The following is a 27,629-nucleotide window of genomic DNA, read 5'->3' on the forward strand; positions in this document are numbered from 1 at the left end:
GCGTCCTTCTCTGCCACCAGAGCTATTCCATTTATGGGCTCTGGCACAGCAGTGGGGGAGCTTAGGACAAAGCCTGGCTGAAATCCACTGGATAAGCCATCCTTTCCACCTATTTAGCACCTCTTCTGCAACAGATGCTCTTTGGTGGGTATTAAAGTATGATTTTTTTTTTTTTTTTTTTTGCGGTACGCAGGCCTCTCACTGCTGTGGCCTCTCCCGTTGCAGAGCACAGGCTCTGGACGCACAGGCTCTGGACGCGCAGGCTCAGCGGCCATGGCTCACGGGCCCAACCGCTCTGCGGCATGTGGGATCTTCCCGGACTGGGGCACGAACCCGCGTCCCCTGCATCGGCAGGCAGACTCTCAACCACTGCGCCACCAGGGAAGCCCTAAACTATGATTTTTAAAAATGCTCACATGTTATGTATCTAGGGTGAAAGGCTAGACTTCACCCACTTGACTTAGGGAAAATCTCTGAAGAAGGAGGCAGCTGGTGAATTATGTGAAAACACTCAGAGAAGCTGGGAGAAGGTGGCTGGTGTTGGGCATCTGGGTGGGGCATCAATTGCATCCATTATAAACACATGTACTTTCACCTATCTTGTGTGTACTGGAACAGTGAGTCATGGACTGGCCTGGTCCAGGGATCACTGCTCTGTGCACCCACAGATTCCACATTAGGAACATACATTCTAAAGCTAACAAAACAAAACAGGCTCTATTCTCTCATTCAGCACATATTTTTTGAGTGTATTTATCAGTCACATTTCTAGGTGCTGAGGAAGCAATACTGAACCAAGAAATGAAGTTCTTGCTCTCATAGACCTTAAACTAAACAAATAAAGAAAATATATAATATTGCAGATTACAACACAATCCTTAAGGGAAAATAAAGCAGGAAAGGAGATAGGTCCTCACTGATAAGGTGGTATCTAAGTAGAAAAATCGAGAAAGCAAGCCATGTAGACATGTGGGGAATAAGAATTTTGAGCAGCCAGGGCAGAGACAAATGCCCCGAAGCAGAAGGGTTCAGTGAGTCTGTAGCTGAGTAACCCAGAGGAAGAGCAATAAGAAATACAATTAGAGAGAGACTGCAGGGACAGCTTAGGGATTTCTGTTTTACTCTGGGTGATATAGGAAACGACTGGAGGGTTGAAACAGGAGCAAGACACTATCTGGCATATATTTGAAAAGGATCATATTGGCCGTTTCATGAGAATAGACTTAAAAGGATATAAGGGTGGTCGTTTCCGTCATGTCACTTAATTTCTAGTCTGTTCCTGCTGAAATATAGTGGGCCAGGCACCCTCACCATCAGAGCAGACCAGCATGTGGTATGAATCTACTTTCCTAGTAACGTGTTCTTTCAATATTCATCATAAATGAGGATCAAAACCAATTTGCATTCACCTGGCATGGACAGCAGTACACATTCCTGGTCCTGCACCAGAGATACATCACAATATAGACTGAAAGTAACCTTAATTGTCTGACGGTTGTCAAAATCAGTTTAGTCCATTTTGTGATGATATCATGTTAATCAGGTCTAATGAGCAGGAAAGGCCAATAATCTGAAGGCTTTTTTAGGACACGAGGGAGGGACAAAAATTCCACAAACATTCAGGAATTGGCCAAACCAGTGAAAATACTGGGGATCCCATTTTGTTGTGCGTGTCAAGACATTCCCTTCAGACACATTTGGCATCTAATCTTGCTATGAAGAAAGACGCAGAATGCTTGGTAGGATTCTGAGTCTTAGAACAAGACAACACTTTGGAATAATTCTCAGGCCCTTTATCAGATGACTCAGAAGGCTACCACTTCTGAGTGGGGACTAGAATGAGAAAAGTTTCTGCAGCAGTATCAGCTGCGATACAAGCAACCTTGATGCCAAAGCCGTAATAAGTGGCAAGTCCCATACTATTATCATTACCATGGTAACTAGGAATGCCAGGCAGGTTCTCTGTCAAGTCCCAAATGGAGAATTACAGTGAAAACTTCAGGGTTTTGGATCAAGGTCACACCATTGCAAAGTTCTGATAGTATAGAAAGCACCTCCTGGTATGCTAGTTGGCTCTAGAAAGACTGGTCAGGACATCAGTGGACCACAGGAATGGAGCTTTCCCTCAAGAGTGACACAAGTTATGTGGTCTGGTAGACAGAGCAGCAATTCACTCAACAACAGACTTGGCCATCATGAGGAGCTAGGGTGGCTGCTACATAATGAGGAATCCAGATAAGTCTCAAACTTGGGGGATCTGCTGTAGCATTTTTCCATTTATCCAAACACAGGTTTAACTTCAAATCGTTGGTTACATCAAGCACAACCTGTTAAGGGCAAGGTAATCAGAGACACCTCACCAGCAAACTGCCTAGTCTAAAAGAACTGATAATCAAGAATGAGGTATATCAATACATAAGGCAACTGCTAACAGCTATAAAAGAGGAAGTCGACAGTAACAGTAATAGTGGGGGACTTTAACACCTCACTTACACCAATGGACAGATCATCCAAACAGAAAATTAATAAGGAAACACAAGCTTTAAATGACACAACAGACCAAACAGATTTAACTGATATTTAGAGGATATTCCACCCAAAAACAGCAGATTACACTTTCTTCTCAATGCACATGGAACATTCTCCAGGATAGATCACATCTTGAGTCACAAATCAAGCTTCAGTAATTTAAGAAAATTGAAATCATATCAAGCATCTTTTCTGACCACAACACTATAAGATTAGAAATCAATTACAGGGAAAAAACTGTAAAAAACACAAACACATGGAGGCTAAACAATACACTACTAAATAACCAAGAAATCACTGAAGAAATCAAAGAGGAAATCAAAAAATTCTACATCCCATTTTACTTCATCAACCTGTCAAATTTACCCTCTCAAGGTATGTAGTCTGAAGGTATGGCTGATTTATAGGTCCCTTATAAGCAAACCAAGATGGATCTCTCACTAACTCAGAACATTAAACGCCTGTTCAGAGATGCAAATACTTGGCTCAGGGTCAGCTGAATGAACTCCCAATACATGTTAAATTGGGGGAACACATTCACCTTGACCTTGCTGGAAAACACACTGGAATCTTAAAGGCAAATCTGGCAAAACAGGAAGAGATGAAGACTTACAGAAGTAGAATCAAGGTATTTATCTGATCAAAAGAAAATACCTATTTAAAATGTACATCCTTAAAAATGTCTGTTGAATAAATTGTGTTGACTATACTATACACCTTTATTTATTGCAGAATAAGCTGGGGCACACAGAGAGGGAAAGGAAACACTTTAGCATTAATATTTCATACACTATGTACTGTCTTTACCTTAACATTGTATATGATATTTCTAGGTAGATACCAACTGAACATTTTAGATGACGCTTTGTCAAGTAAGTGAGGTCTAGGGAATATAATAGGGAATAATGGAAGCTAACTGAAACATCATTTTAAGGTAGTAGCTTTTGAATTTCTTTTCATAAGTAGATTAGATTTCATGAGCTGCTTCCTACATAGACCAAAAAGCATAAAGTGTTTTGTTTAAAAGAAAATGCTAGATGTTGATTTTAACTGAAAGTTCAAGCCTTTCTTTCCTTTTGACAGTTTGCTCTTGAAAGGTTTTTCTTGTGAAATACATAATATACTGTTGCTAGTTGAATGTAATGAGGCCTCACCCTAGAAAAAAGAGAAGAAAAGCCAAATTTGGCTAATTTTGCTTCCCGAGGAGCCTATCTGTGAGCCATATGTGTGTTAAAAGGCAGCAACAAACACTAATATCAAAAGCAGCTTTTCAGAGGAAAAGTAAGTGAGGAAAAAATGAAAACTGGCATGTTCACACTGAGATATTCTGACAATCTCACATACATTGTTTTAAACTTATATAGCTTCTCTGTAGCTTTTAGAGCAGCGTTAACATATCCAAGGCACACAAATCCTATTAGAGTAAAAAAAAAAAAAGAGTCACAAGTATATCTTATATTCCTAAAACAAGCTAGAAATATAAACTAATAAAAAACTCAAAGTTGGAATGACCAGAAAATTCAAAGTATAATTGCAACTGAATAATATAGGGTAGAAATACTGAGGTAAAGACTAAGGAGAAAAAGTTTAAATGTTTACTAACAATTCAACATTTGTTATTTATCCCACACTTGGATATTTCGTATTCACAGCAGCAAGATCACTCAGGACTTACACAATCCTGAATATCAAAAATAATAATGTTCCGTTTCTAATGTTCTGTTTACTAAAAACTGTCTCAAGGATCTCAATGGATTCTAAATCCATCTCTATGTTTCCAAGCCAGGGAACACTTGTACAATTAAAGAGAATGTATCCTACGACCAACGTTCCATGTCAAAGGTCCCTGAAGACTATTTTGAGTACCTTTCTTCTTCTAATCCATGTTTTCTGGCTTCCATGCCTTGTACTTATATGCCTTTAAACATACTTTCCTTGTATTGGATCAAGTCACACCCCTCCTTCAAGTCCCTGTTTATATACAGTTCTTCCCTAGTGCTATCCTGTCACCAGATGGGAGTGGTCATTCCCTGAACTCTCATAGCCTGCGGTCTGTACTCTTTTGGCTGGAGCTCCAGAGGGTCCCATGACTATGCTCAAGGGCAGTGATCGCCTAGGACCCCTCATAGGACTGAACTTGTAGCCATATTCCTCCCTACGGTTTATTACAGTGAAAGGACACAAAGCAAAATCAGCAAAGGAAAAAGGCACACGGGGTGAAGTCCAGAGGACATGAGGAGCAGAGTTCCAAACTTCCCCAGGTTTACTCCCAGGGGAGTCATAGACGCGCTTAATTCCTGCAGCTGTGAGTTGTAACACCAGATGAGAAGTGCTGTCTACCAGGGAGACTCGTGAGAGATCCAGTGTTCCAACTTTTTACTGGGGGCTGGTCTTATAGGTACCAACTGTCTAGCATGTACCCAAACCCCAGACTCCCAGAAGGAAAGCAGGAATCTAGGATAAACTGGTGTTTTTGCACAATTTAGGCACCATGCGCCATTCTTACCAGTTAGGGTGGTGGTACCCCACTACTGAAATCCCAGGTGCCGACCAAGGGCCAGGTCTTTCTAAAGGTGAGAGGCGCAGGGTTGCTTGCTCTGTTATCTTTTTTGCACATAGTTCTACTTAATATATATTAAATTATAATGTATGTATATATTAAATTACAAGTTATATATCTATGTCATATCTCAACTCCTTCACTGTAAGCTCACTGAGGACTTGGGAGGGGATTTTTTCATTACTCCGTCATTCCCAGTATAGAATAAGATTGCTGATGGAGACATTCCACAAATACTAATGACTAGAAGTTCTGATTCATTAAGAAACTGTAGGAAACAGGCAGGAAAGCAGACTCAATGGCATGCAGGAAGCTTCTGCTACCCCAGCCTGGATGGAGTCCTCTGAGCTGTGACTGCCCTTTATCAAAGGCTCAGGGATGCCACAAACTTGACAACAGTTAAGGAAGATGCCCATTATGAGTTTTAGTGCTACTGACCTAACAGAATTTTTATTGTTAAAAACACATGCACTTTTTAATGAAACAAGAATGTGCAGTATTTTTTCAATAAAATTATGTCACATCACAAACGTTTTACTTAATCCTAAATTTAACTTAATCCTGTCCAATCTGTTACTTATTCTTAGTCAGCCGAGAAAACAATATGTATACTATAACCCGTGTCACAAATTCACTTGCTCACAAAAAGATTACTGAGTACTTACTGTACTGTGAGACATCAGTATTAAGAGCCCCATAATAAGAGCAGCTCATACTTACACAGTGCTGGGTACTGTGCTAAGTACCCCTCTGAGAGAGATATTGTTTGATACTCTTATTTTACAAATAAAGTTACTAAGGAAGTGTACTATGCTCCTAAGCAGTTACTCTGAATCCATACTCTTAATTACTCTATTATGCTGATTATCACACCCTTGAGAAACTTAGTCTTTTTTGACATAAAAATTATTTTGACAAAGTTAGAGAAAATATACCCTTGTTCTACTTTAATCTCTTTTTTTCCACCACTTTAAAAGTTAAGGGACTCGAGGAGACCTTCAAGATGGCAGAGGAGAGGTGGAGATCACCTTCCTCCCCACAAATACATCAGAAATACATCTGCACGTGGAACAGCTCCTATAGAACACCTACTGAACGCTGGCAGAAGACCTCAGACTTGCCAAAAGGCAAGAATCTCCCCATGTACCTGGCCGTGTGGCTGACAGGGTCTTGGTGCTCTGGCCAGGTGTCAGGCCTGTGCCTCTGAGGTGGGAGAGCCGAGTTCAGGACATTGGTCCACCAGACACCTCCCGGCTCCACGTAATCTCAAACGGTGAAAGCTCTCCCCAGAGATCTCCATCTCAAAACAAAGACTCAGCTCCACTCAATGACCAGCAAGCGACAGTGCTGGACACCCTACGCCAAACAACTAGCAAGACAGGAACACAACCCCACCCATTAGCAGAGAGGCTTCCTAAAACATAATAAGGTCACAGACACACCAAAACACACCATTGGACACAGTCCTGCCCACCAGAAAGACAAGATCCAGCCTCATCCACCAGAACACAGGAACCAGTCCCCTCCATCAGGAAGCCTACACAACCCACTGAACCAACCATCGCCACTGGGAGCAGGCACCAAAAACAACTGGAATTACGAACCTGCAGCCTGCGAAAAGAAGACCCCAAACACAGTATGATAAGCAAAATGAGAAGAGAGAGAAACACACAGCAGATGAAGGAGCAATGTAAACACCCACCAGACCAAACAAATGAAGAGGAAACAGGCAGATCACCTGAAAAAGAATTCAGAGAAATGATAGTAAAGATGATGCAAAATGAAATTAAATAAGGAAACACAAGCTTTAAATGACACATTAAACAAGGTGGATTTAATTAATATTTATAGAACATTTCATCCAAAAGCAACAGAATACAATTTCTTCTCAAGTGCTCATGGAACATTTTCCAGGATAGATCATATCTTGGGTCACAAATCAAGCCTTGGTAAATTTAACAAAATTGAAATCGTATCACGTATGTTTTCTGACCACAGCACTATGAGACTAGATATCAATTACAGGAAAAATTCTGTAAAAAATACAAATACATGGAGGCTAAACAATACATTACTTAACAACCAAGAGATAACTGAAGAAATCAAAGAGGAAATCAAAAAATACCTAGAAACAAATGACAATGAAAACATGAGGACCCAAAACCTATGGGATGCAGCAAAAGCCGCTCTAAGAGGGAAGTTTACAGCAACACAAGCCTACCTCAAGAAACAAGAAACATCTCAAATAAACAACCTCAGCTTACACCTAAAGCAATTAGAGAAAGAAGAACAAAAAAACCCCAAAGTTAGCGGAAGGAAAGAAATCGTAACAATCAGATCAGAAATAAATGAAAAAGAAATGAAAGAAATGATAGCAAAGATCAGTAAAACTAAAAGCTGCTTCTTTGAGAAGACAAACAAAATTGATAAACCATTAGCCAGACTCATCAAGAAGAAAGGGAGAAGACTCATATCAATAGAATTAGAAATGAAAAAGGAGAAGTAACAACTGACGCTGCAGAAATACAAAGGATCATGAGAGATTACCGCAAGCAACTATATGCCAATAAAATGGACAACCTGGAAGAAATGGACAAATTCTTAGAAAAGCACAACCTTCTGAGACTGAACCAGGAAGAAAGAGACAATATAAACAGACCAATCACAAGCACTGTAATTGAGACTTTAATTAAAATCTTCCAGTAAACAAAAGCCCAGGATCAGACGGCTTCACAGGCGAATTCTATCTAACATTTAGTGAAGAGCTAACACCCATCCTTCTCAAGCTCTTCCAAAATATGACAGAGGGAGAAAAACTCCAAAACTCATTCTTCGAGGCCACCATCACCCTGATACCTAAACCAAAGATGTCACAAAGAAAGAAAACTACAGGTCAATATCACTGATGAACATAGATGCAAAAATCCTCAACAAAATACTAGCAAACAGAATCCAGCAGCACATGAAAAGGATCATACACCATGAACAAGTGGGGTTTATCCCAGGAATGCAAGGATTCTTCGATATATGCAAATCAATCAATGTGATACACTGTATTAACAAACTGAAGGATAAAAACCATATGATCATCTCAATAGATGCAGAAAAAGCTTTCGACAAAAGTCAACACCCATTTATGATAAAAACCCTCCATAAAGTAGGCATAGAGGGAACTTACCTCAACATAATAAAGGCCATGTATGACAACCCCACAGCCAACATCATTTTCAATGGTGAAAAACTGAAACCATTTCCACTAAGATAAGAAACAAGATAAGGTTGCCCACTAGACCACTATTATTTAACATAGTTTTGGAAGTTTTAGCCACAGCAATCAGAGAAGAAAAAGAAATAAAAAGAATCCAAATCGGAAAAGAAGAAGTAAAGCTGTCACTGGTTGCAGATGACATGATCCTACACAAAGAGAATCGTAAAGACACTACCAGAAAACTACCAGAGCTAATCACTGAATTTGGTAAAGTAGCAGTATACAAAATTAATGCACAGAAATCTCTTGCATTTCTATACACTAATGATGAAAAATCTGAAAGAGAAATTAAGGAAACACTCCCATTTACCATTGCAACAAAAAGAATAAAATACCTAGGAATAAACCTTCTTAGGGAGACAAAAGACCTGTATGCAGAAAATTATAAGACACTGATGAAAGAAATTAAAGATGATACAAATAGATGGGAGAGATATACCATTTTCCTGGATTGGAAGAATCAACATCGTGAAAATGACTATACTACCCAAAGCAATCTACAGATCACTGCAATCCCTACCAAAGTACCAATGACATTTTTCACAGAACTAGAACAAAAAATTTCACCATTTGGATGGAAACACAAAAGACCCTGAATAGCCAAAGCAATCTTGAGAAAGAAAAACGGAGCTGGAGGAATCAGGCTCCTGGACTTCAGACTATACTACAACGCTACAGTAGTGAAGACAGTATGGTACTGGCACAAAAACAGAAAGATAGATCAATGGAACAGGATAGAAAGCCCAGAGATAAACCCACGCACATATGGTCACCTTATCTTTGATAAAGGAGGGAAGAATATACAATGGAGAAAAGACAGCCTCTTCAATAAGTGGTACTGGGAAAACTTGCCAGCTACATGTAAAAGAATGAAATTAGAACACTTCCTAACACCATAGACAAAAATAAACGCAAAATGGATTAAAGACCTAAATGTAAGGCCAGACACTTAACAAACTCTTAAATGAAAACAGACATCAAACTCTTAAAAGAAAACATAGGCAGAACACTCTATGACATAAATCACAGCAAGATCCTTTTTGACCCACCTCCTACAGAAATGGAAATAAAAACAAAAATAAACAAATGGGACCTAATGAAACTTCAAAGCTTTTGCACAGCAAAGGAAACCATAAACAAGACCAAAAGACAACCCTCAGAATGGGAGAAAATATTTGCAAATGAAGCAACCGACAATGGATTAATCTCCAAAGTTTACTAGCTGCTCATGCACCTCTATATCAGAAAAACAAACAATCCAATCCAAAAATGGGCAGAAGACCTAAACAGACATTTCTCCAAAGAAGATATACCGACTGCCAATAAACTCATTAAAGAATGCTCAACATCACTTATCATTAGAGAAATGCAAATCAAAACTACAATGAGGTATCACTTCACACCAGTCAGAATGCCCATCTTCAAAAAATCTAGAAACAATAAATGCTGGAGAGGGTGTGGAGAAAAGGGAACACTCTTGCACTGTTGGTGGGAATGTAAACTGATACAGCCACTATGGAGAACAGTAGGGAGGTTCCTTAAAAAACTAAAAATAGAACTACCATATGACACAGCAATCCCACTACTGGGCATATACCCTGAGAAAACCATAATTCAAAAAGAGTCATGTACCACAATGTTCACTGCAGCTCTATTTACAATAGCCAGGACATGGAAGCAACCTAAGTGTCCATCGACAGATGAATGGATAAAGAAGATGTGGCACATATATACAATGGAATATTACTCAGCCATAAAAGGAAACGAAATTGAGTTACTTGTAGTGAGGTGGAGGGATCTAGAGACTGTCATACAGAGTGAAGTAAGTCAGAAAGAGAAAAACAAAACTGTATGCTAACACACATATATATGGAATCTAAAAAAAAAATGTTTATGAAGAACCTAGGTTCGGGACAGGAATAAAGACACAGATGTAGAGAATGGACTTGAAGACATGGGGAGTGGGAATGGTAAGCTGGGACGAAGTTAGAGAGTGGCATGGACTTATGTGTATTACCAAATGTAAAATAGATAGCTAGTGGAAGCAGCCGCATAGCACAGGGAGATCAGCTTGGTGTTCTGGTCCACCTAGAGGGGTGGGATAGCGAGGGTGGGAGGGAGATGCAAAAGGGAGGGGATATGGGGATATATGTATATGTATAGCTGATTCACTATGTTATACATCAGAAATTAACACACCATTGTAAAGCAATTATACCCCAATAAAGATGGTAAAAATAAAAAAGTTAAAGGACTCAAATATTACTAGAATTTGCCACCTCCTTCTTGGTAAGTTATGTGGTCTTAATGAAGGGTTTATCACTTAGTAATTCATTAAAAAGTAGTGAGGGCTCTACAGTGGATTTAGGATTTGTGGCTGTCATTCTGAATATAAGTAAAAGTAGCATTATATTGGCTTAAGTCTAATAAACTTAAGCACGCTGAAATCTTTTCACCCCCATGGGTGTGTGATGGTTTGAGTTTTTGTGACTGTACAATTAGAATGACTGTTTAAGGGGAGAGCTTTTCTTTTCTCTCTGAATAGAATGCATTTTATCATTAATTGTCTCCCACACAAGCCTGCAATTAAAATGTATCAAATAAACTGTTTAGTCATAACTGAAAAAAAAAAGAATGAGTCTAGAACGTTTATGATGCAGTTTGGCAAACCGGTTAATAAGACCTGCCACTTCATGTTCCTAATCTAAGATAAATTACCATCAAAATGGATAACAACCAATATTTATATCTAATAGCTTTTGCAGGTCATCTATAAATAGAATATGGATTAGCAAATACTTGTTAGACTGAGGACAGCTCACACTTGTCTTACTGTCCCAAACTTGTATCATCTTTTTTTTTTTTGTATCATCTTTGAATAAAATTTCTTCATACTACTCCTATTTTAAAAGTGTTATCAGTAGTCTGTGAATACTGTTAATACAAAAGAAAAAAAGTATTTCTGAGAGTAATAAGATGTACATGAAAGATATACATTAAACAGTAATAAAATCAATAGTTTATACCAATAAAATCAAGAGTGTTGCTCTTGGCGATGCAAAAACACACACAAAAAATGTATCAGAGCCTGGAAGGCGAATTCATAGAAGGGAAACTACATTTCTGACTTTTTCTTAAAGAATAAATGCAAAGGTAAAAGCTATAAAAGCTGCATCATATCAAAGTCAAATAGCAGTTTGGAAACGCAGATACAATTTTACCCCTGGATCACGAAGCAATTGGCATGACAAAGGAGTTGTCAGTACTGCCTACAGGTTTCTAGGTCAACATTAACACTCACATTCAGAAAGATGATGATGCTCTGTAGTTGCAGGCAAGGCTCTCCATGATGTGATGGAGAGGATTGACATTTGAAAGGTATTGTTTTGATTTACAACCACTTAAGAAAACCTTCAATGACTGATACCATCGCCTCATGTCCCAGTGGAGGCAAGCGTGTCTCAGGGCGGTTAAGTGAGTGTCTCGGGTCCCATAAGTAGGAAGTGAGTGATGACTTACACTCACATCCTCTGTCTACACGGCTAGTGCTTTAACCACTGGGCCACATGGGCTCTCAAATATTAGGAAGGCGCCCAGATTGCAATGTGCTTAGAGATGTACAGTTCCAACTACTGAGATACAATTCTCTGTGGGTCTCTTGCATCTCTGCACGTCTTGGAAGCAGAAACATTGACTGCTTTTGTTCTGGACTATCTTACTAAGCTTGTACAGTGGAGAGCATTGCAACACAGTGATGTGGTCTGCCTATGGAGCACCGGACAGGCATCCTTACTGTGTATTAAAAATACGAGAGTTTCCTAAGAGCAGGATTCCATTCCCATACTCAACCCAGTGTGCTGACAGGTGTCAGCTGACCATCTTAACATTGTCTCGTAAGAATCAGCCTCAGGAAACCCACTTAAGAAAATGCTGATAATCTGGCCACTGCTATTTTTCAATGAGTAATAGAACTCCTTTGTTTGTGAAAACAAGACAAAACAAAACAAAAACTTTTCTAAATTGGAAGTGGGTCTATGTTCTGTAGTGCCTATGGTTTATTGCTGTTTTGGGGGCCCCCTCGAAGGAAAATAATACAAAATTATGTTTACAAAATTGAGCTCAGGGCTGTGGTGTTGGCAAGTGAGGGGCCCTGCTGTGGAAGTTCTCGTCATGGTAAATTCAGCTTTGTCAGAATTATATTTTTGGAAGTCATAATTTTCCAATTTCACAAATGGCCCTAGATGATTTTTCACTCCCCAAGTACCAAGTCTATAAACTGCATAGTGCCTCATCTTAGAGAATAGCTCTTAATTTTTGTTTTCTAGGAGAAATAAAAATCTAGAGGATCGCTCCCATGCCATGGGATTTTCAACACCCTCGTGTCTTGCTTGGATTTATAGGCAGTCTAGGGAGTATTTTGGTTTTTTCATCCATCGACTCTATAAAGCAAGTATGACCAAACTAGTGTCTTAAATTAAATTGTTTTCTAAAACCTGTCCTGGTTAGATTCCAGCATAGTTGAGCCCATACTCCTGGAAAAACTGAATTCATGGGAATTGTACCATGATGTTGATAGAGTTTCACCTTGGGTGTGTGGTAGCTTTCTGAGCCGAAGTGAGAGAAGAAACATATTTTGAGTGACACTCGGAAAGTAGCAAATTGTCTTTTGCATACAGCACTGAAGACGAAAAATAGCTTCACTCATTTTGCTGTATGAAATCAATCACGGTAAACTCTTAAAATATTTAAGACCATTAACAAGTCATATTTGTGTATTGCTCACAGATAACAATAGCAGGTTAAATGAACTCATAAAATTTACTTGAACTCATAAAATATGTAAATTAATAAACAATTAAGAAAATGAATACAGTTCACCTACTTTTGAAATATTACTTGATCGACTTGCAGATCGCCCTGGGGATTTGTCGTTCTGAAAAATAAAATTAGAGACGTTGATGAATAACAGCAGTATTCTTTGCTGCTGAGAAAAGAAAGCACAGCACAGGCCAACGTGTAGATGTCCTCTGTATTGTCCTAACAGACATAAAAATTGCTTACACAGGATGGTATTTCTTTTACCAAATTTTATTTCTCTAGTATATATCAGTGTCCTTTTGAAAACGTTTCAATTATTATCAGGTTATATATCAGTCTAGGAATATTTATTTCCAGGAAACACTTTTTTCTCTAGAAAAACATATGAAGTTCCTTTGAAATAGAATTAGAAATGAAAATATAGTCCATTATTTCCCCTTTTCTTCTTCTACCAGTAAATTCCGGTCCTCAGTGTCAGTAAATATTGCATACTGGGTACATGGTACATAACATCTAACTCCTGTTCTGCTAAAATACATTTTATCTGTCTGTTCAGTTATTTTATTTTCAAAATTTAAAAAAAAATTAAAGGTAATTTAAAAATTTAAAACATTTAATCATTTAAATTAAAAATATTGAGAAATTATTTTAAAATTTAAAACTTAATAAGTTTTAAAAAATTATACCTCAGTTCTTGCCTCTTAAGGAATTTCCAATTTCAGAGGAAAGAAGCATGGAAAAAAGCTTTTGAATAGATACATTTTTTTTAAAGTCATGCAACTGTAAAGTCGAATGGGTCCTTGAAGAGTGGCACTACCTCATTCAAAGCCTGGAGGCCTTCTGTTGCCTGTAAGCCGGGCCAGTCCAGGGCCTTATGGCCAGAGCTGGCGGGAAACTGACCTGACAAATCAGAATGTGTGGTACATATACCAAGAGATCACAGCACACCTTTCCTGCTGTGGAAAAAGTGTTGGAAGAGCCTTTTCCGGAAACCAAAAGTTTAGCACTTTAGGATTCTTTTTAAAACACATTTCTGAGCATCTGGACTCAACACCACAATGGATCTGAGTAGACAACTACAGTGCATCTTGACAGGGGTCTTTTTTTTTTTTTTTTTTTTGCGGTACGCGGGCCTCTCACTGTTGTGGCCTCTCCCGTTGCGGAGCACAGGGTCCGGACGCACAGGTTCAGCGGCCATGGCTCACGGGCCCAAGCCGCTCCGCGGCATGTGGGATCCTCCCGGACCAGGGCACGAACCAGTGTCCCCTGCATCGGCAGGCGGACTCTCAACCACTGCGCCACCAGGGAAGCCCCGACAGGGGTCATTTTTGAGAACGAAGCTGTTATAACAACCTGTGGGTCTGAAATTGTTCTGTGATGACTGCTCGAGACAGTTTCAGAAACACAGGGTAAATGTGTTATGGTGGAAACACAGTAGCTGCATTCACTGCAAGCTGTCACTGTCTGGCACAGGCTTGCAGACATTTCAGCTGAACAGCACTTTTTCTTTTACATGCAACATCCATCTCATCCAACCACGGACGGCACGGTGGAGCATGTTATTACAGACCGAGACGAGTCACAACTGTATGATTAGTTACACCTTATAACAGCCCCGTGATCCAGCTGGAGATTAATGTGTGTGTTCCCTGAAGACATGTTTCCTTGATTAGCTTCCTCTGGTGATGGAGAGAGGTGCTTTTCTACTGACATTTCAACTCCTCTTCTAGAGACAAGAAAACAAAACCAATCCATCTTTCCTTCTCAGTGAAATTGAGGATTTTGACACAGGACTGTATAGCACAGAGGTCAATGATACATTAACAGGCTTTGAGAGGAGTTTGGTTGTCCTGGTTGTTTTACTATGTTTTCTATTTTTACATGATATTTGAGAACATGATCAAGGAACTAGAATTGAAAACTCTTCAGCAAGAACCAAGAAGTACTATTTGTACAAGAAATTGATCTGGCATCAGATTACTTAATTTTTCCAACCAAACAGGACTTTGTCGTGTTTTGAGATTAAAAATAAGGAGGGCCATGTCCTTCCATAACTGTGAATGAGTTCAGTGTGAGGTCGTAATAAGCAGATAATTCCCATATGCTTCAGCCTCCCCCAATCTAATGGGAGGAGGCCTCTGCTTTATTATTTTGTACTTCAAGAGACCTTCTACGTTGAAATCAGTTAGCTCTATTTCCTCTTAATACAAGGTTAGGCATTGAAGAAAATAAACAAGCTTAGGCAAAGGCTAACTTTTTGCCGTGGCTAAGATCTCTATTATTTCCATTCCAGTTTACACATGGGAACAGAGAGGTTACCCTATTGCTGCAACGGCGGTGATATAAAATGGGGTTTTGACTTGAACTAGACCTGTACCCGTGCACTCGTTCTAGCAGGAGTGTATCTGAGATCCCAGACCTCCAAATTCCTCACTGTGAAATGGGCAGATAATACATTGGGGATTGGATCAAATGAGTTATAGATGAAAACATTTTAGAGATTACAAGTTTATAATATTTCCATTATTATTCACAGGTAGAAGAAACACCCAAAGAGCCCCCTCAAAAATCAGGACAATCATCACAGGTTACTAGACCCATAATTTTAACATAAACACCTCTCTATCCTGCAATTCCACCTCTGCTGTGGATTAGATTCTGGCATATAAAATTCAAGGATGGAAAATCAAATTTCTCTCTACCAAAGGGGATTAAGGAAGTCTGGTCTCCTTGCTTTTGAAGCAAAGCTCCACAAGCACTTTCCCTCTTGGAACACTTCCAAAGCAATCTGTTCAATTTGCTACTAATTAATTGAATGGCTTGTCCCATTACTATTGCAATGACATATTCTTCTTTGTAGATTAGCCAAATATGGTTGTCATACCTCATTATGATCAGTTTAAATTTTTACCTTAGATTAAATAGAAGCTGTCTCAGAATCTAACATAACTTACTGGTACCCTAATTATAGTGACCTTGTAGGTCACTAAAAGCTGAAACCAACAAGAGTTCCAGACAAGTCCACATGAAAATTATGGGATCGTCAAGCAATAATTTTGATGAGCTATCTTAGTAGAACAATCTTAGCAGATTGTTCACAGTATGCAGAGGGAGAGACTTCTAGTTTCATAAGCATGTTTAAATCTTTGCAAAATTTCTAATTTTTGGTTTGATATGAATGAATCTGCTATTGTTAGTTTTGTTTTGTGATTATTATTATTAATATAATAATTGTTTTTCAAATTTGACCTTACTAAACATGGTTGGATTTTTATTACCAGCAAGAAAAAATGATTACCAAATGAGGAAATCGTTACTAAGTTGTTTTAATATATTTAATATTGTAATCTAAGGAAAGTGACATAGTTCCTTTAAAAGGGGATGCTCTGTGTTAAAGAATGCATAATGCAGTGGACTCGTATTTATCTACAGAGGAATACTCTGTATATCCATCGATCAGAAGATGGCAGTAAGGAAGCTTGAAGGAGGGTTTTATTTATTTGTTTGTTATTTTTTATGTAAATTAAAGGAAAAAACAAATTATTTCTGACTTCAGAAATCAGAATAAGACAATCTCACACAGACCACTGCTATGATGCTATTCTGTAGTTTTCCTCCTTTGTCCTCTGCCCCACCCGCTCTCACCCCAGGCTAAAACTCAAGATATTTGAAAGGAGAAAAAAAAAAATGAGGCAATTTTGAGGGTCATCTGAAAAATTCTAAGTAGACCATGAAACTATTTCTGTGAGAACAATTAAAGAATTAAAACTTGAAATAGAAGAAAAGTCTTTGAAAGCAATGTGGTTTGTAAACAAAAAATAAATGATACAGAGGAACTGAATAATACAATAAAACTCAATTAATAGACGTATTAAAAACCTCATGTCCTTTAAATTAAAAATACTTAAAAAATTTATGTGGCTTCAAATAATACCTCCACAAAAATCTTCAAGTAGAGATTTTATAGGGTACTTCTTTTGATATTGAGTCAGCAAAATTAGAAATAAAAATTTGAAATATTACTAATAAATCTTGATCACCTCAAAACTAACACATTTTAAGATAATGCTTGGTCCAAAGAAATAACTAACTGGAAAATTACAGACAGAAACTCTGGAAAATGTTATACTAAGACCTATGTAACACAACAAAAGCTATATCCAGATAAAAATTTATGACTGTAAAGGCCTTCGTTATTAAAGAACACAGTAACAAAAGAATGCAGTAAAAAGAAATAATAAAAAAGCTAAAACTCATTAAATGTATATAAATAAGAAGGATAAAGAAATATTTCTTAAAGCAGGCTTTTGAAAATAATTACAAAATAGATGAATTTCCTATAAGACTTATTAAGGAGAACAGAAATATGTAAGAAATAAGAAAGGATAATCAAGGACACAGAAAAGATTAGAAAAATTATGAGAGAATGCTCCATGTAATGGTATTACAACAAATTTGAACACCTAGAGGAAATGGACCACATGCTAGCAAAATAAAAGTTGTCGGAATTTATTCAAGAAGAGGAAAATTTGAATAGATAATTAACAAAGAAGAGATTGGGTAAGTAAATAAAAGTCTATATGCCCTGCAAAGGATAAGGGCATGATGATTTCACAATTGAGTTGTATCTTACTTTTAAAGAACACATAATTCTAATTTTATTTACAGTATTCTTGACCATAGGAACATAAACTTCCTTAATCCATATTATTAATTCTGCATAAATTAATCTCCAAATGTGTTAAGACAGTATCCAAAAAGATATAAAGAGGGAAAAGAAAATTATGCTCTGGTCTTATTTTGGACTACTGACACAAAAATTCTTTTAAAATATTAGCATATATCTAATAGTAGTATGTATCTTTGATACACCAGCAGTGTACCAAAAAATGCTGAAGGAATAAAATAAATAGGATTTACTCCTGATACTTCCTTATCAGGAAATCGATCAACAATTCATTAGATTAATACATCAAAAGCAAAAAACTATGATCTTATAGTTAAGATGTTTAACAAACCTCAACAGTGTTACTAGAATGTAAGCTCTGAGTAAAATAAAAATTGAAGGAAATCTTTAAAAGTGATAAAGACAATATCCTAAAAACCATTACCAAATATTATTCTAAACGGTAAAATACTAGAACTATGTTAATTAAAGAAATTCTCTTAGGGCTGCTTGCTCTTGCTCTTATTATGCAACTTGACTTTAGAGTTTCTAACAAATTTAACAACAAGAAAATGAAATATGTGATAGAAAAAATTATTGAAAAAGAAGGAATAAACCAATTTTCTCTGATTGATGATATATTATAGAAATTCCAACTGCCTCTAGTTATAAAAGAAAACTGCAGTAAATGAGACTTTAGTACAATGGCTAGATACAGGATACATATATCATGGCAGAGTCTACTAAATTTCCTAAAACCCACTATCCCTTCTTCTGTCCTCAGAAAATAGTAATTAGGTATACATCACCCCAGTCACATTACATCTCCCAGGCTTCCTTCCGGTTACAGGTTGCCTATGGCCAAATTCCCTCCAGTGAGATGTGGACAGAGCTAACAACTGTCAGTCTCCTGCTTGTCCCGTAAATCTAAACTTTCCTCCATACTCCTTTCTACTGCTCTGTGCTAGGATGGTGTCTATCAGAGCAAGCCAGGAAGCACATATTAAAGATGGTAGAGCTGAATTCCCCTGAGTTCCTGAATGAACACACAGTGAAAAGCCATGTGCCAATTTGGAACACACACTCTAAACCATCACCAGAGAGAAATTAACTTGTATTTCTTCGGGGCCACCACATTTCTGGATTTATTTATATAGCAGTTTAGTCTAGCCTAATGGAAATACTGCAAAATCAATAGCTTTCTCTCTTCTAGTTTTAAATATCCAGAAATGTAAAAATAAAAACCAAATCTATAAAACATTTAAGAATAAATTTAACAAGGAAATCATAAAGTCTTATTAAAAATATAAAGTATAATATCTTCGGAGTATAAATCATGATCTGAACAAATTCTTTGATGGCAAGAATATTTCATAAAATATAAATCCTCTACAAGTTGCCGTATAAATAGAATGTGGTTCCAGTGAAATCTCCAATGGGGTTTATTTCTTCTTTTTGGAAGTACAAAGGAGATAGATAAAATGATCTTAAAGAACATATATAGAAAAAGAAATGCCTGAGAATATTCAAAAAATAATGAAAAAAAGGACATCTTGTGCTAGGCACTGACCACATTAAGTCAGTGTAATTAAATCAATATGGTATTGGCATAAGAATTAATTAAAAGTCAGTAAAATCCAGAATAAGAAATCCAAAAATAGGCATAAGAATTTCACATTTAAAAAAACTAGTATTCAAGTTAATATTGAAAGGATAGTTGATATAATAAATGCTTCTGGACACCTGGCTATCCATGTGAAAGAAAAAGTGAGACCCGTATCAGAGAATATATACAGTCAGACTCCATATAAAACAAAGTCTAAAATGTAAAAAATAATAAAGTTTTAAAAATAAGCGTATAGGGCTTCCCTGGTGGCGCAGTGGTTGAGAGTCCACCTGCCGATGCAGGGGACACGGGTTCGTGCCCCGGTCCGGGAGGATCCCACATGACGCGGAGCAGCTGTGCCCGTGAGCCATGGCCGCTGAGCCTGCGCGTCCGGAGCCTGTGCTCCGCGGCGGGAGAGGCCACAGCGGTGAGAGGCCCACATACCACAAAAAAAAAAAAAAAAAAAAGCCTATATTATAAATGCAGTCTTGGAGTGAGGGAGATCTATATAACTAATACAGGAACCAGAAGCTATAAGTTGCTTTTGGTTAGATTATATTGGAAAAAATACAAAAATGAAAGTGAATAAACAATTGAGTTAGAAAAAAGTACAACACAGAAGGCTGATAAAATTCAATTTCTATAATAGTCAAAGAGGTTTTGTCTAGTCACAACAAAAGGTAACAGAAAGAATCCCAATAGAAAAAAAATCAAGCAAAAGATAGGAAAAGAAATGCACAGAAAAGGACTACAGATTGTTAATAAGCATATGACAACATACTTAAAATCACAAGCAGTCAGGAGAATGCAAATTAAAGTAACAAGACATTGCTTTAACCCATTATGCTGGAAAAATGGAAAAGAGTGATAGCCTCTATTTCTGGTGGGGATAAGAAGAAAGATTTCTCTCAAAAACTGCTAGCAGGAGTGTGAATTTTTGCAGTATCATTTAAAAAAAACATCTGGCAACATCTGTTAAAATTTAAAATATCATTTTATGCAGTAATCTCACTCCTGGGAATCTATTCCAGAGAAATAAAATCACGGGTACAAAAGGATATGCAAATAAGGACACACTACAGCTCTATTCTTAACTGACAAAAAAATCTTGGCAATAAAGATGTGCCAGTTGTTAATTTAATGTCTGGAACCTTTAAACCCACCCTCCTAAATTCTACACTGAAGCTGGGACTCTGCGAAGTCACCCAGCTCCCTCTGAAGAAGGAGACTGCAGGGAAACTGGAAGCTTGGGAAAAGAAAACAGGATTTGCCTCCTGTTGGCTTCTTATCTGCTTCTTGTGTTTGAGCATTAGTCTAGGAACGATTCTTAACCGTGGCGGCAGCAGTTCCTTCCTGCAGCCACTGCTGAGCCTGTGCAGCTTTTCTCACACCTGCAGAAACAGGTTTTAGATACCAGCACCCGCCAGCTGGCTCCCTCCTCAGAAGTCTGAGTTTCAGTTCCATGGGGCCCCTCTTCCAAGCTTTTAATAATTCCAATTTCTTTCCTTTGTTCACCCAGACCTAGGGGGGACGACTGCTTCCTGCAATTCCAATTTGTAATATATTGCCGTTCTGTTTTTATTTTTTTTTCCCCCTTCTCTCTTACTTAGTGATCATTTACAGCCAGGCAATAAATCTTTACAATAAATTCTCTGTGATAAAACAAAAAGTCTGTTTTCTCTCTCCTGACTAGAACCTGACTAACAGTAAACAATGCTCATCAGTAGAGAAATGATTAAATAAGTTATAGTGGAGCCACACCTTGGAATATTATACAATAATGAAAAAGGATGAATTGGATCTCTGCCATTTGACCTAAAGGGATTTCCACCAAATAAGACTGAGTGTGAAAAGTAAAACGGGAAGTGGTATAATAGGACTATTTGTAAAACATATAAGGGCGACCCTCCCTAAGTGTCTGTGTGTGCACACATTAGTGTGTAGACATGCACCATTACCCAGCTATGTGAAGATGGAAAACGTCACAGAAAGATATGCATAAATTTCTGGGGGTGCGGATGGGAGGGCAGATGGAGGAGATAAGGGGGAAAAGTCCTTATAAAGCAAAAGAGCATGTGGAAATTGTTTATGTAAAATTATACATGGATGTGATGCACACATAGAAATTATGATCACATGAAGTTAGGCAAATGGTAATATACATGATATGATAAAGAACAATGTAGAGAGTGATTTCATTTCTTTAAAAACTAGTATATAGCTGGAGGGGAAGATGGCGGAAGAGTAAGACTCGGAGATCACCAGATACACCAGAAATACGTCTACACGTGGACCAACTCCTACAGAACACCTACTGAACGCTGGCAGAAGACCTCAGACCTCCCAAAAGGCAAGAAACTCCCCACGTACCTGGGTAGGGCAAAAGAAAAAAGAAAATACAGAGACAAAAGAATAGGGACGGGACCTGCACCAGTGGGAGGGAGCTGTATAGAAGTAAGTTTCCACACACTAGGAGCCCCTTAGTGGGCAGAGACTGCGGGTGTCAGAGGGGGAAGCTTCGGAGCCGCGGAGGAGAGCGCAGCAACAGTGGTGCGGAGGACAAAGCGGAGAAATTCCCGCACAGAGGATCGGTGCCGAAGGCACTCACCAGCCGAGAGGCTTGTCTGCTCACCTGCCGGAGCGGAAGGGGGCTGGGAGCTGAGGCTCGGGCTTCGGTCGGAGCGCAGGGAGAGGGCTGGGGTTGGCGGCGTGAACACAGCCTGCAGGCGGTTAGTGCGCCACGGCTACACGGGAGGGAGTCCGGGGAAAAGTCTGGACTTGCCGAAGAGGCAAGAGTCTTTTTCTTCCCTCTTTCTTTCCTGGTGCGCGAGGAGAGGGGATTAAGAGCGCTGATTAAAGGAGCTCCACAGACGGGCGCGAGCCGTGGCCAAAAGCGCGGACCCCAGAGACGGGCATGAGACGCTAAGGCTGCTGCTGCCGCCACCTAGAAGCCTGTGTGCGACCACAGGTCACTCTCCACAACCCCCTTCTGGGGAGCCTGTGCAGCCCGCCACTGCCAGGGTCCCGGGATCCAGGGTCAACTCCGGGAGAACGCAAGGCGCTCCTCAGGCCGGCGCTCCTCAGGCCGGCACGACGTCACGCCGGCGCTCCTCAGGCCGGCGCGACGTCACGCCGGCGCGACGTCACGCCACAGGCCCGCCCCGCACTCCGTGCCCCTCCCCCCCACCCCCCCCAACTCCACCCCCGCCCCGGCCTGAGTGAGCCAGAGTCCCGGAAGCAGCTGCTCCTTTAACCCCGTCCTGTCTGAGCGAAGAACAGACGCCCTCAGGCGACCTACACAGAGGTGGGGCCAAATCCAAAACTGAGCTCTGGGAGCTGTGCGAACAAAGAAGAGAAAGGGAAATCTCTCCCAGCAGCCTCAGGAGTAGCGGATTAAAGCTCCACCATCAACTTGATGTACCTTCCATCTGTGGAATACATGAATAGAAAACGAATCATCCCAAACTGAGGAGGGGGACTTTGAGAGCAAGATTTATGATTTTTTTTTCCCCTTTTCCTCTTTTTGTGAGTGTGTATTTGTATGCTTCTGTGTGAGATTTTGTCTGTATAGCTTTGCTTCCACCATTTGTCCTAGGGTTCTATCCGTCTGTTTTGTTTGTTTTTATTTTTTTCTTAATAATTATTTTTTATTTTAATAAATATATTATATTTTATCTTACTGTGTCTTCTTTCTTTTTTTCCTTCCCTCCTTCCTTCCTTCATTCCTCCCTCCCTCCCCCCATCCTTTCTTTCTTTCTTCTACTAATTCTTTCTTTCTACTTTTTCTCCATTTTATTCTGAGCCGTGTGGATGAAAGGCTCTTGGTGCTGCAGCCAAGAGTCAGTGCTGTGCCTCAGAGGTGGGAGAGCCAACTTCAGGACACTGGTCCACAAGAGACCTCCAAGCTCCACATAGTATCAAACAGCAAAAATCTCCCAACGACCTCCACCTCAACACCAGCACCCAGCTTCACTCAACGACCAGCAAGCTACAGTGCTGGATATCCTATGCCAAACAACTAGCAAAACAGGAACACAACACCACCCATTAGCAGAGAGGCTGCCTAAAATCATAATAAGTCCACAGACACCCCAAAACACACCACCAGATGTGGACCTGCCCACCAGAAAGGCAAGATCCAGCCTCATCCACCAGAACACAGGCACTAGTCCCCTCCACCAGGAAGCCTACACAACCCACTGAACCAACCTTAGCTACTGGGGACAGACACCAAAAACAACAGGAACTACGAAACAGCAGCTTGCAAAAAGGAGACCCCAAACACAGTAAGATAAGCAAAATGAGAGGACAGAAAAACACACAGCAGATGAAGGAGCAAGATAAAAACCCACCAGACCTAATAAATGAAGAGGAAATAGGCAGTCTACCTGAAAAAGAATTCAGAATAATGATAGTAAAGCTGATCCAAAATCTTGGAAATAGATTGGACAAAATGCAAGAAACATTGAACAAGGACCTAGAAGAACTAAAGATGAAACAAACAACGATAAACAACACAATATATGAAATTAAAAATACTCTAGATGGGATCAATAGCAGAATAACTGAGACAGAAGAATGGATAAGTGACCTGGAAGATAAAATATTGGAAATAACTACTGCAGAGCAGAATAAACATAAAAGAATGAAAAGAACTGAGGACAGTCTCAGAGACCTCTGGGACAACATTAAACGCACCAACATTCGAATTATAGGGGTTCCAGAAGAAGAAGAGAAAAAGAAAGGGACTGATAAAATATTTGAAAAGATTATAGTTGAAAACTTCCCTAATATGGGAAAGGAAATAGTTAATCAAGTCCAGGAAGCACAGAGATTCCATACAGGATAAATCCAAGGAGAAATATGCCAAGACACATATTAATCAAACTGTCAAAAATTAAATACAAAGAAAACATATTAAAAGCAGCAAGGGAAAACCAACAAATAACACACAAGGGAATCCCCATAAGGTTAACAGCTGATCTTTCAGCAGAAACTCTGCAAGCCAGAAGGGAGTGGCAGGACATATTTAAAGTGATGAAGGAGAAAAACCTGCAACCAAGATTATTCTACCCAGCAAGGATCTCATTCAGATTTGATGGAGAAATTAAAACCTTTACAGACAAGCAAAAGTTGAGAGAGTTCAACACCACCAAACCAGCTTAACAACAAGTACTAAAGGAACTTCTCTAGGCAAGAAACACAAGAGAAGGAAAAGACTTACAATAAAAAACCCAAAACAATTAAGAAAATGGGAATAGGAACATACATATCGATAACTACCTTAAATGTAAATGAACTAAATGCTCCCACCAAAAGACACAGATTGGCTGAATGGATACAAAAACAAGATCCATATATATGCTGTCTCCAGGAGACCCACTTCAGACCTAGAGACACATACAGACTGAAAGTAAGGGATGGAAAAAGATATTCCATGCAAATGGAAACCAAAAGAAAACTGGAGTATAGGACATTCCATCCAAAAACAACAGAATACACATTTTTCTCAAGTGCTCATGGAACATTTTCCAAGATAAATCATATCTTGGGTCACAAATCAAGCCTTGGTAAATTTAAGAAAATTGAAATTGTATCAAGTATCTTTTCCAACCACAATGCTATGAGACTAGATATCAATTACAGGAAAAGATCTGTAAAAAATACAAACACATGGAGGCTAAACAATACACTACTTAATAACGAAATGATCACTGAAGAAATCAAAGAGGAAATCAAAAAATACCTAGAAACAAATGACAATGGAGACACAACGACCCAAAACCTATGGGATGCAGCAAAAGCAGTTCTAAGAGGGAAGTTTATAGCAATACAATACTACCTTATGAAACAGGAAACATCTCAAATAAACAACCTAGCCTTGCACCTAAAGCAATTAGAGAAAGAAGAACAAAAAAACCCTGAAGTTAGCGAAGGAAAGAAATCATAATAATCAGATCAGAAATAAATGAAAAAGAAATGAAGGAAACGATAGCAAAGATCAATAAAACTAAAAGCTGGTTCTTTGAGAAGAAAACAAAATTGATAAACCATTAGCCAGACTCATCAAGAAAAAAAGGGAGAAGACTCATATCAATAGAATTAGAAATGAAAAAGGAGAAGTAACAACTGACACTGCAGAAATACAAAAGATCATGAGAGATTACTGCAAGCAAATGTATGCCAATAAAATGGACAACCTGGAGGAAATGGACAAATTCTTAGAAATGCACAACCTGCCAAGACTGAATCAGGAAGAAACAGAAAATATGAACAGACGAATCACAGGCACTGAAATTGAAACTGTAATTAAAAATCTTCCAACAAACAAAAGCCCAGGACCAGATGGCTTCACAGGCGAATTCTATCAAACATTTAGAGAAGAGGTAACACCTATCCTTCTCAAATTCTTCCAAAGTATAGCGGAGGGAGGAACACTCCCAAACTCATTCTACGAGGCCACCATCACCTTGATACCAAAACGAAACAAGGATGTCACAAAGAAAGAAAACTACAGGCCAATATCACAGATGAACACAGATGCAAAAATCCTCAACAAAATACTAGCAAACAGAATCCAACAGCACATGAAAAGGATCATACACCATGACCAAGTGGGGTTTATTCCAGGAATGCAAGGATTCTTTGATATACGCAAAAATCAATCAACATGATACAGCATATTAACAAATTGAAGGATAAAAACCAGACGATCATCTCAATAGATGCAGAGAAAGCTTTCAACAAAATTCAACCCCCATTTATGATAAAAACCCTGAAGAAAGTAGGCATAGAGGAAAACTTCCTCAACATAATAAAGGCCATATATGCAAACCCACAGGCAACATCGTCCTCAACGGTGAAAAACTGAAAGCACTTCCACTAAGATCAGGAACAAGACAAGGTTGCCGACTCTCACCACTCTTATTCAACATAGTTTTGGAAGTTTTAGCCACAGCAATTAGAGAAGAAAAGGAAATAAAAGGAATCCAATTGGAAAAGAAGAAGTAAAGCTGTCACTGTTTGCAGATGACATGATACTATACATAGAGAATCCTAAAGATGCTACCAGAAAACTACTAGAGCTAATCAATGAATTTGGTAAGGTAGCAGGATACAAAATTAATGCACAGAAATCTCTGGCATTCCTATACACTAATGATGAAAAATCTGAAAGTGAAATTAAGGAAACACTCCCATTTACCATTGCAACAAAAAGAATAAAATATCTAGGAATAAACCTACCTAAGGAGGCAAAAGACCTGTATGAAGAAAATTATGACACTGATGAAAGAAATTAAAGATGATACAAATAGAGGGAGAGATATACCATGTTCTTGGATTGGAAGAATCAATATTGTGAAAATGACTCTACTACCCAAAGCAATCTACAGATTCAATGCAATCCCTATCAAACTACCACTGGCATTTTTCACAGAACCAGAACAAAAAATCTCACAATTTGTATGGAAACACAAAAGACCCCAAATAGCCAAAGCAATCTTGAGAACGAAAAACGGAGCTGGAGGAATCAGGCTCCCTGACTTCAGACTATACTACAAAGCTACAGTAATCAAGGCAGTATGGTACTGGCACAAAAACAGAAATATAGCTCAATGGAACAGGATAGAAAGCCCAGAGATAAACCCACGCACATATGGTCACCTTATCTTTGATAAAGGAGGCAGGAATGTACAGTGGAGAAAGGACAGCCTCTTTAATAAGTGGTGCTGGGAAAACTGGACAGGTACATGTAAAAGTATTAGATTAGATCACTCCCTAACACCATACACAATAATAAGCTCAAAATGGATTAAAGACCTAAATGTAAGGCCAGAAACTACCAAACTCTTAGAGGAAAACATAGGCAGAACACTCTATGACATAAATCATAGCAAAATCCTCTTTGACTCACCTCCTAAAGAAATGGAAATAAAAACAAAAATAACAAGTGGGACCTAATGAAACTTCAAAGCTTTTGCACAGCAAAGGAAACCATAAACAAGACCAAAAGACAACCCTCAGAATGGGAGAAAATATTTTCAAATGAAGCAACTGACAAAGGATTAATCCCCAAAATTTATAAGTAGCTCATGCAGCTCAATAACAAAAAAAAAAAAACCCAATCCAAAAATGGGCAGAAGACCTAAATAGACATTTCTCCAAAGAAGATATACAGACT

General features: G+C 38.7%; 1 protein-coding gene across 3 annotated transcripts in view; it reads right to left on the reverse strand.

Annotated features, from left to right (window-relative positions):
* Positions 1 to 27,629, reverse strand: part of MARCHF1 (membrane associated ring-CH-type finger 1) — an 835,479-nt gene that overhangs the window by 164,264 nt on the left and 643,586 nt on the right. For all 3 annotated transcript variants that reach the window (XM_049709031.1, XM_049709032.1, XM_049709030.1), the window contains one exon: positions 13,240 to 13,290. In XM_049709031.1, the coding sequence (XP_049564988.1) occupies positions 13,240 to 13,290 (51 nt within the window). The remainder of the gene's footprint in view (positions 1 to 13,239; positions 13,291 to 27,629) is intronic.

Source organism: Orcinus orca, chromosome 4 (genome assembly GCF_937001465.1).
Source record: "Orcinus orca chromosome 4, mOrcOrc1.1, whole genome shotgun sequence".
Lineage (NCBI taxonomy): Eukaryota > Metazoa > Chordata > Mammalia > Artiodactyla > Delphinidae > Orcinus > Orcinus orca.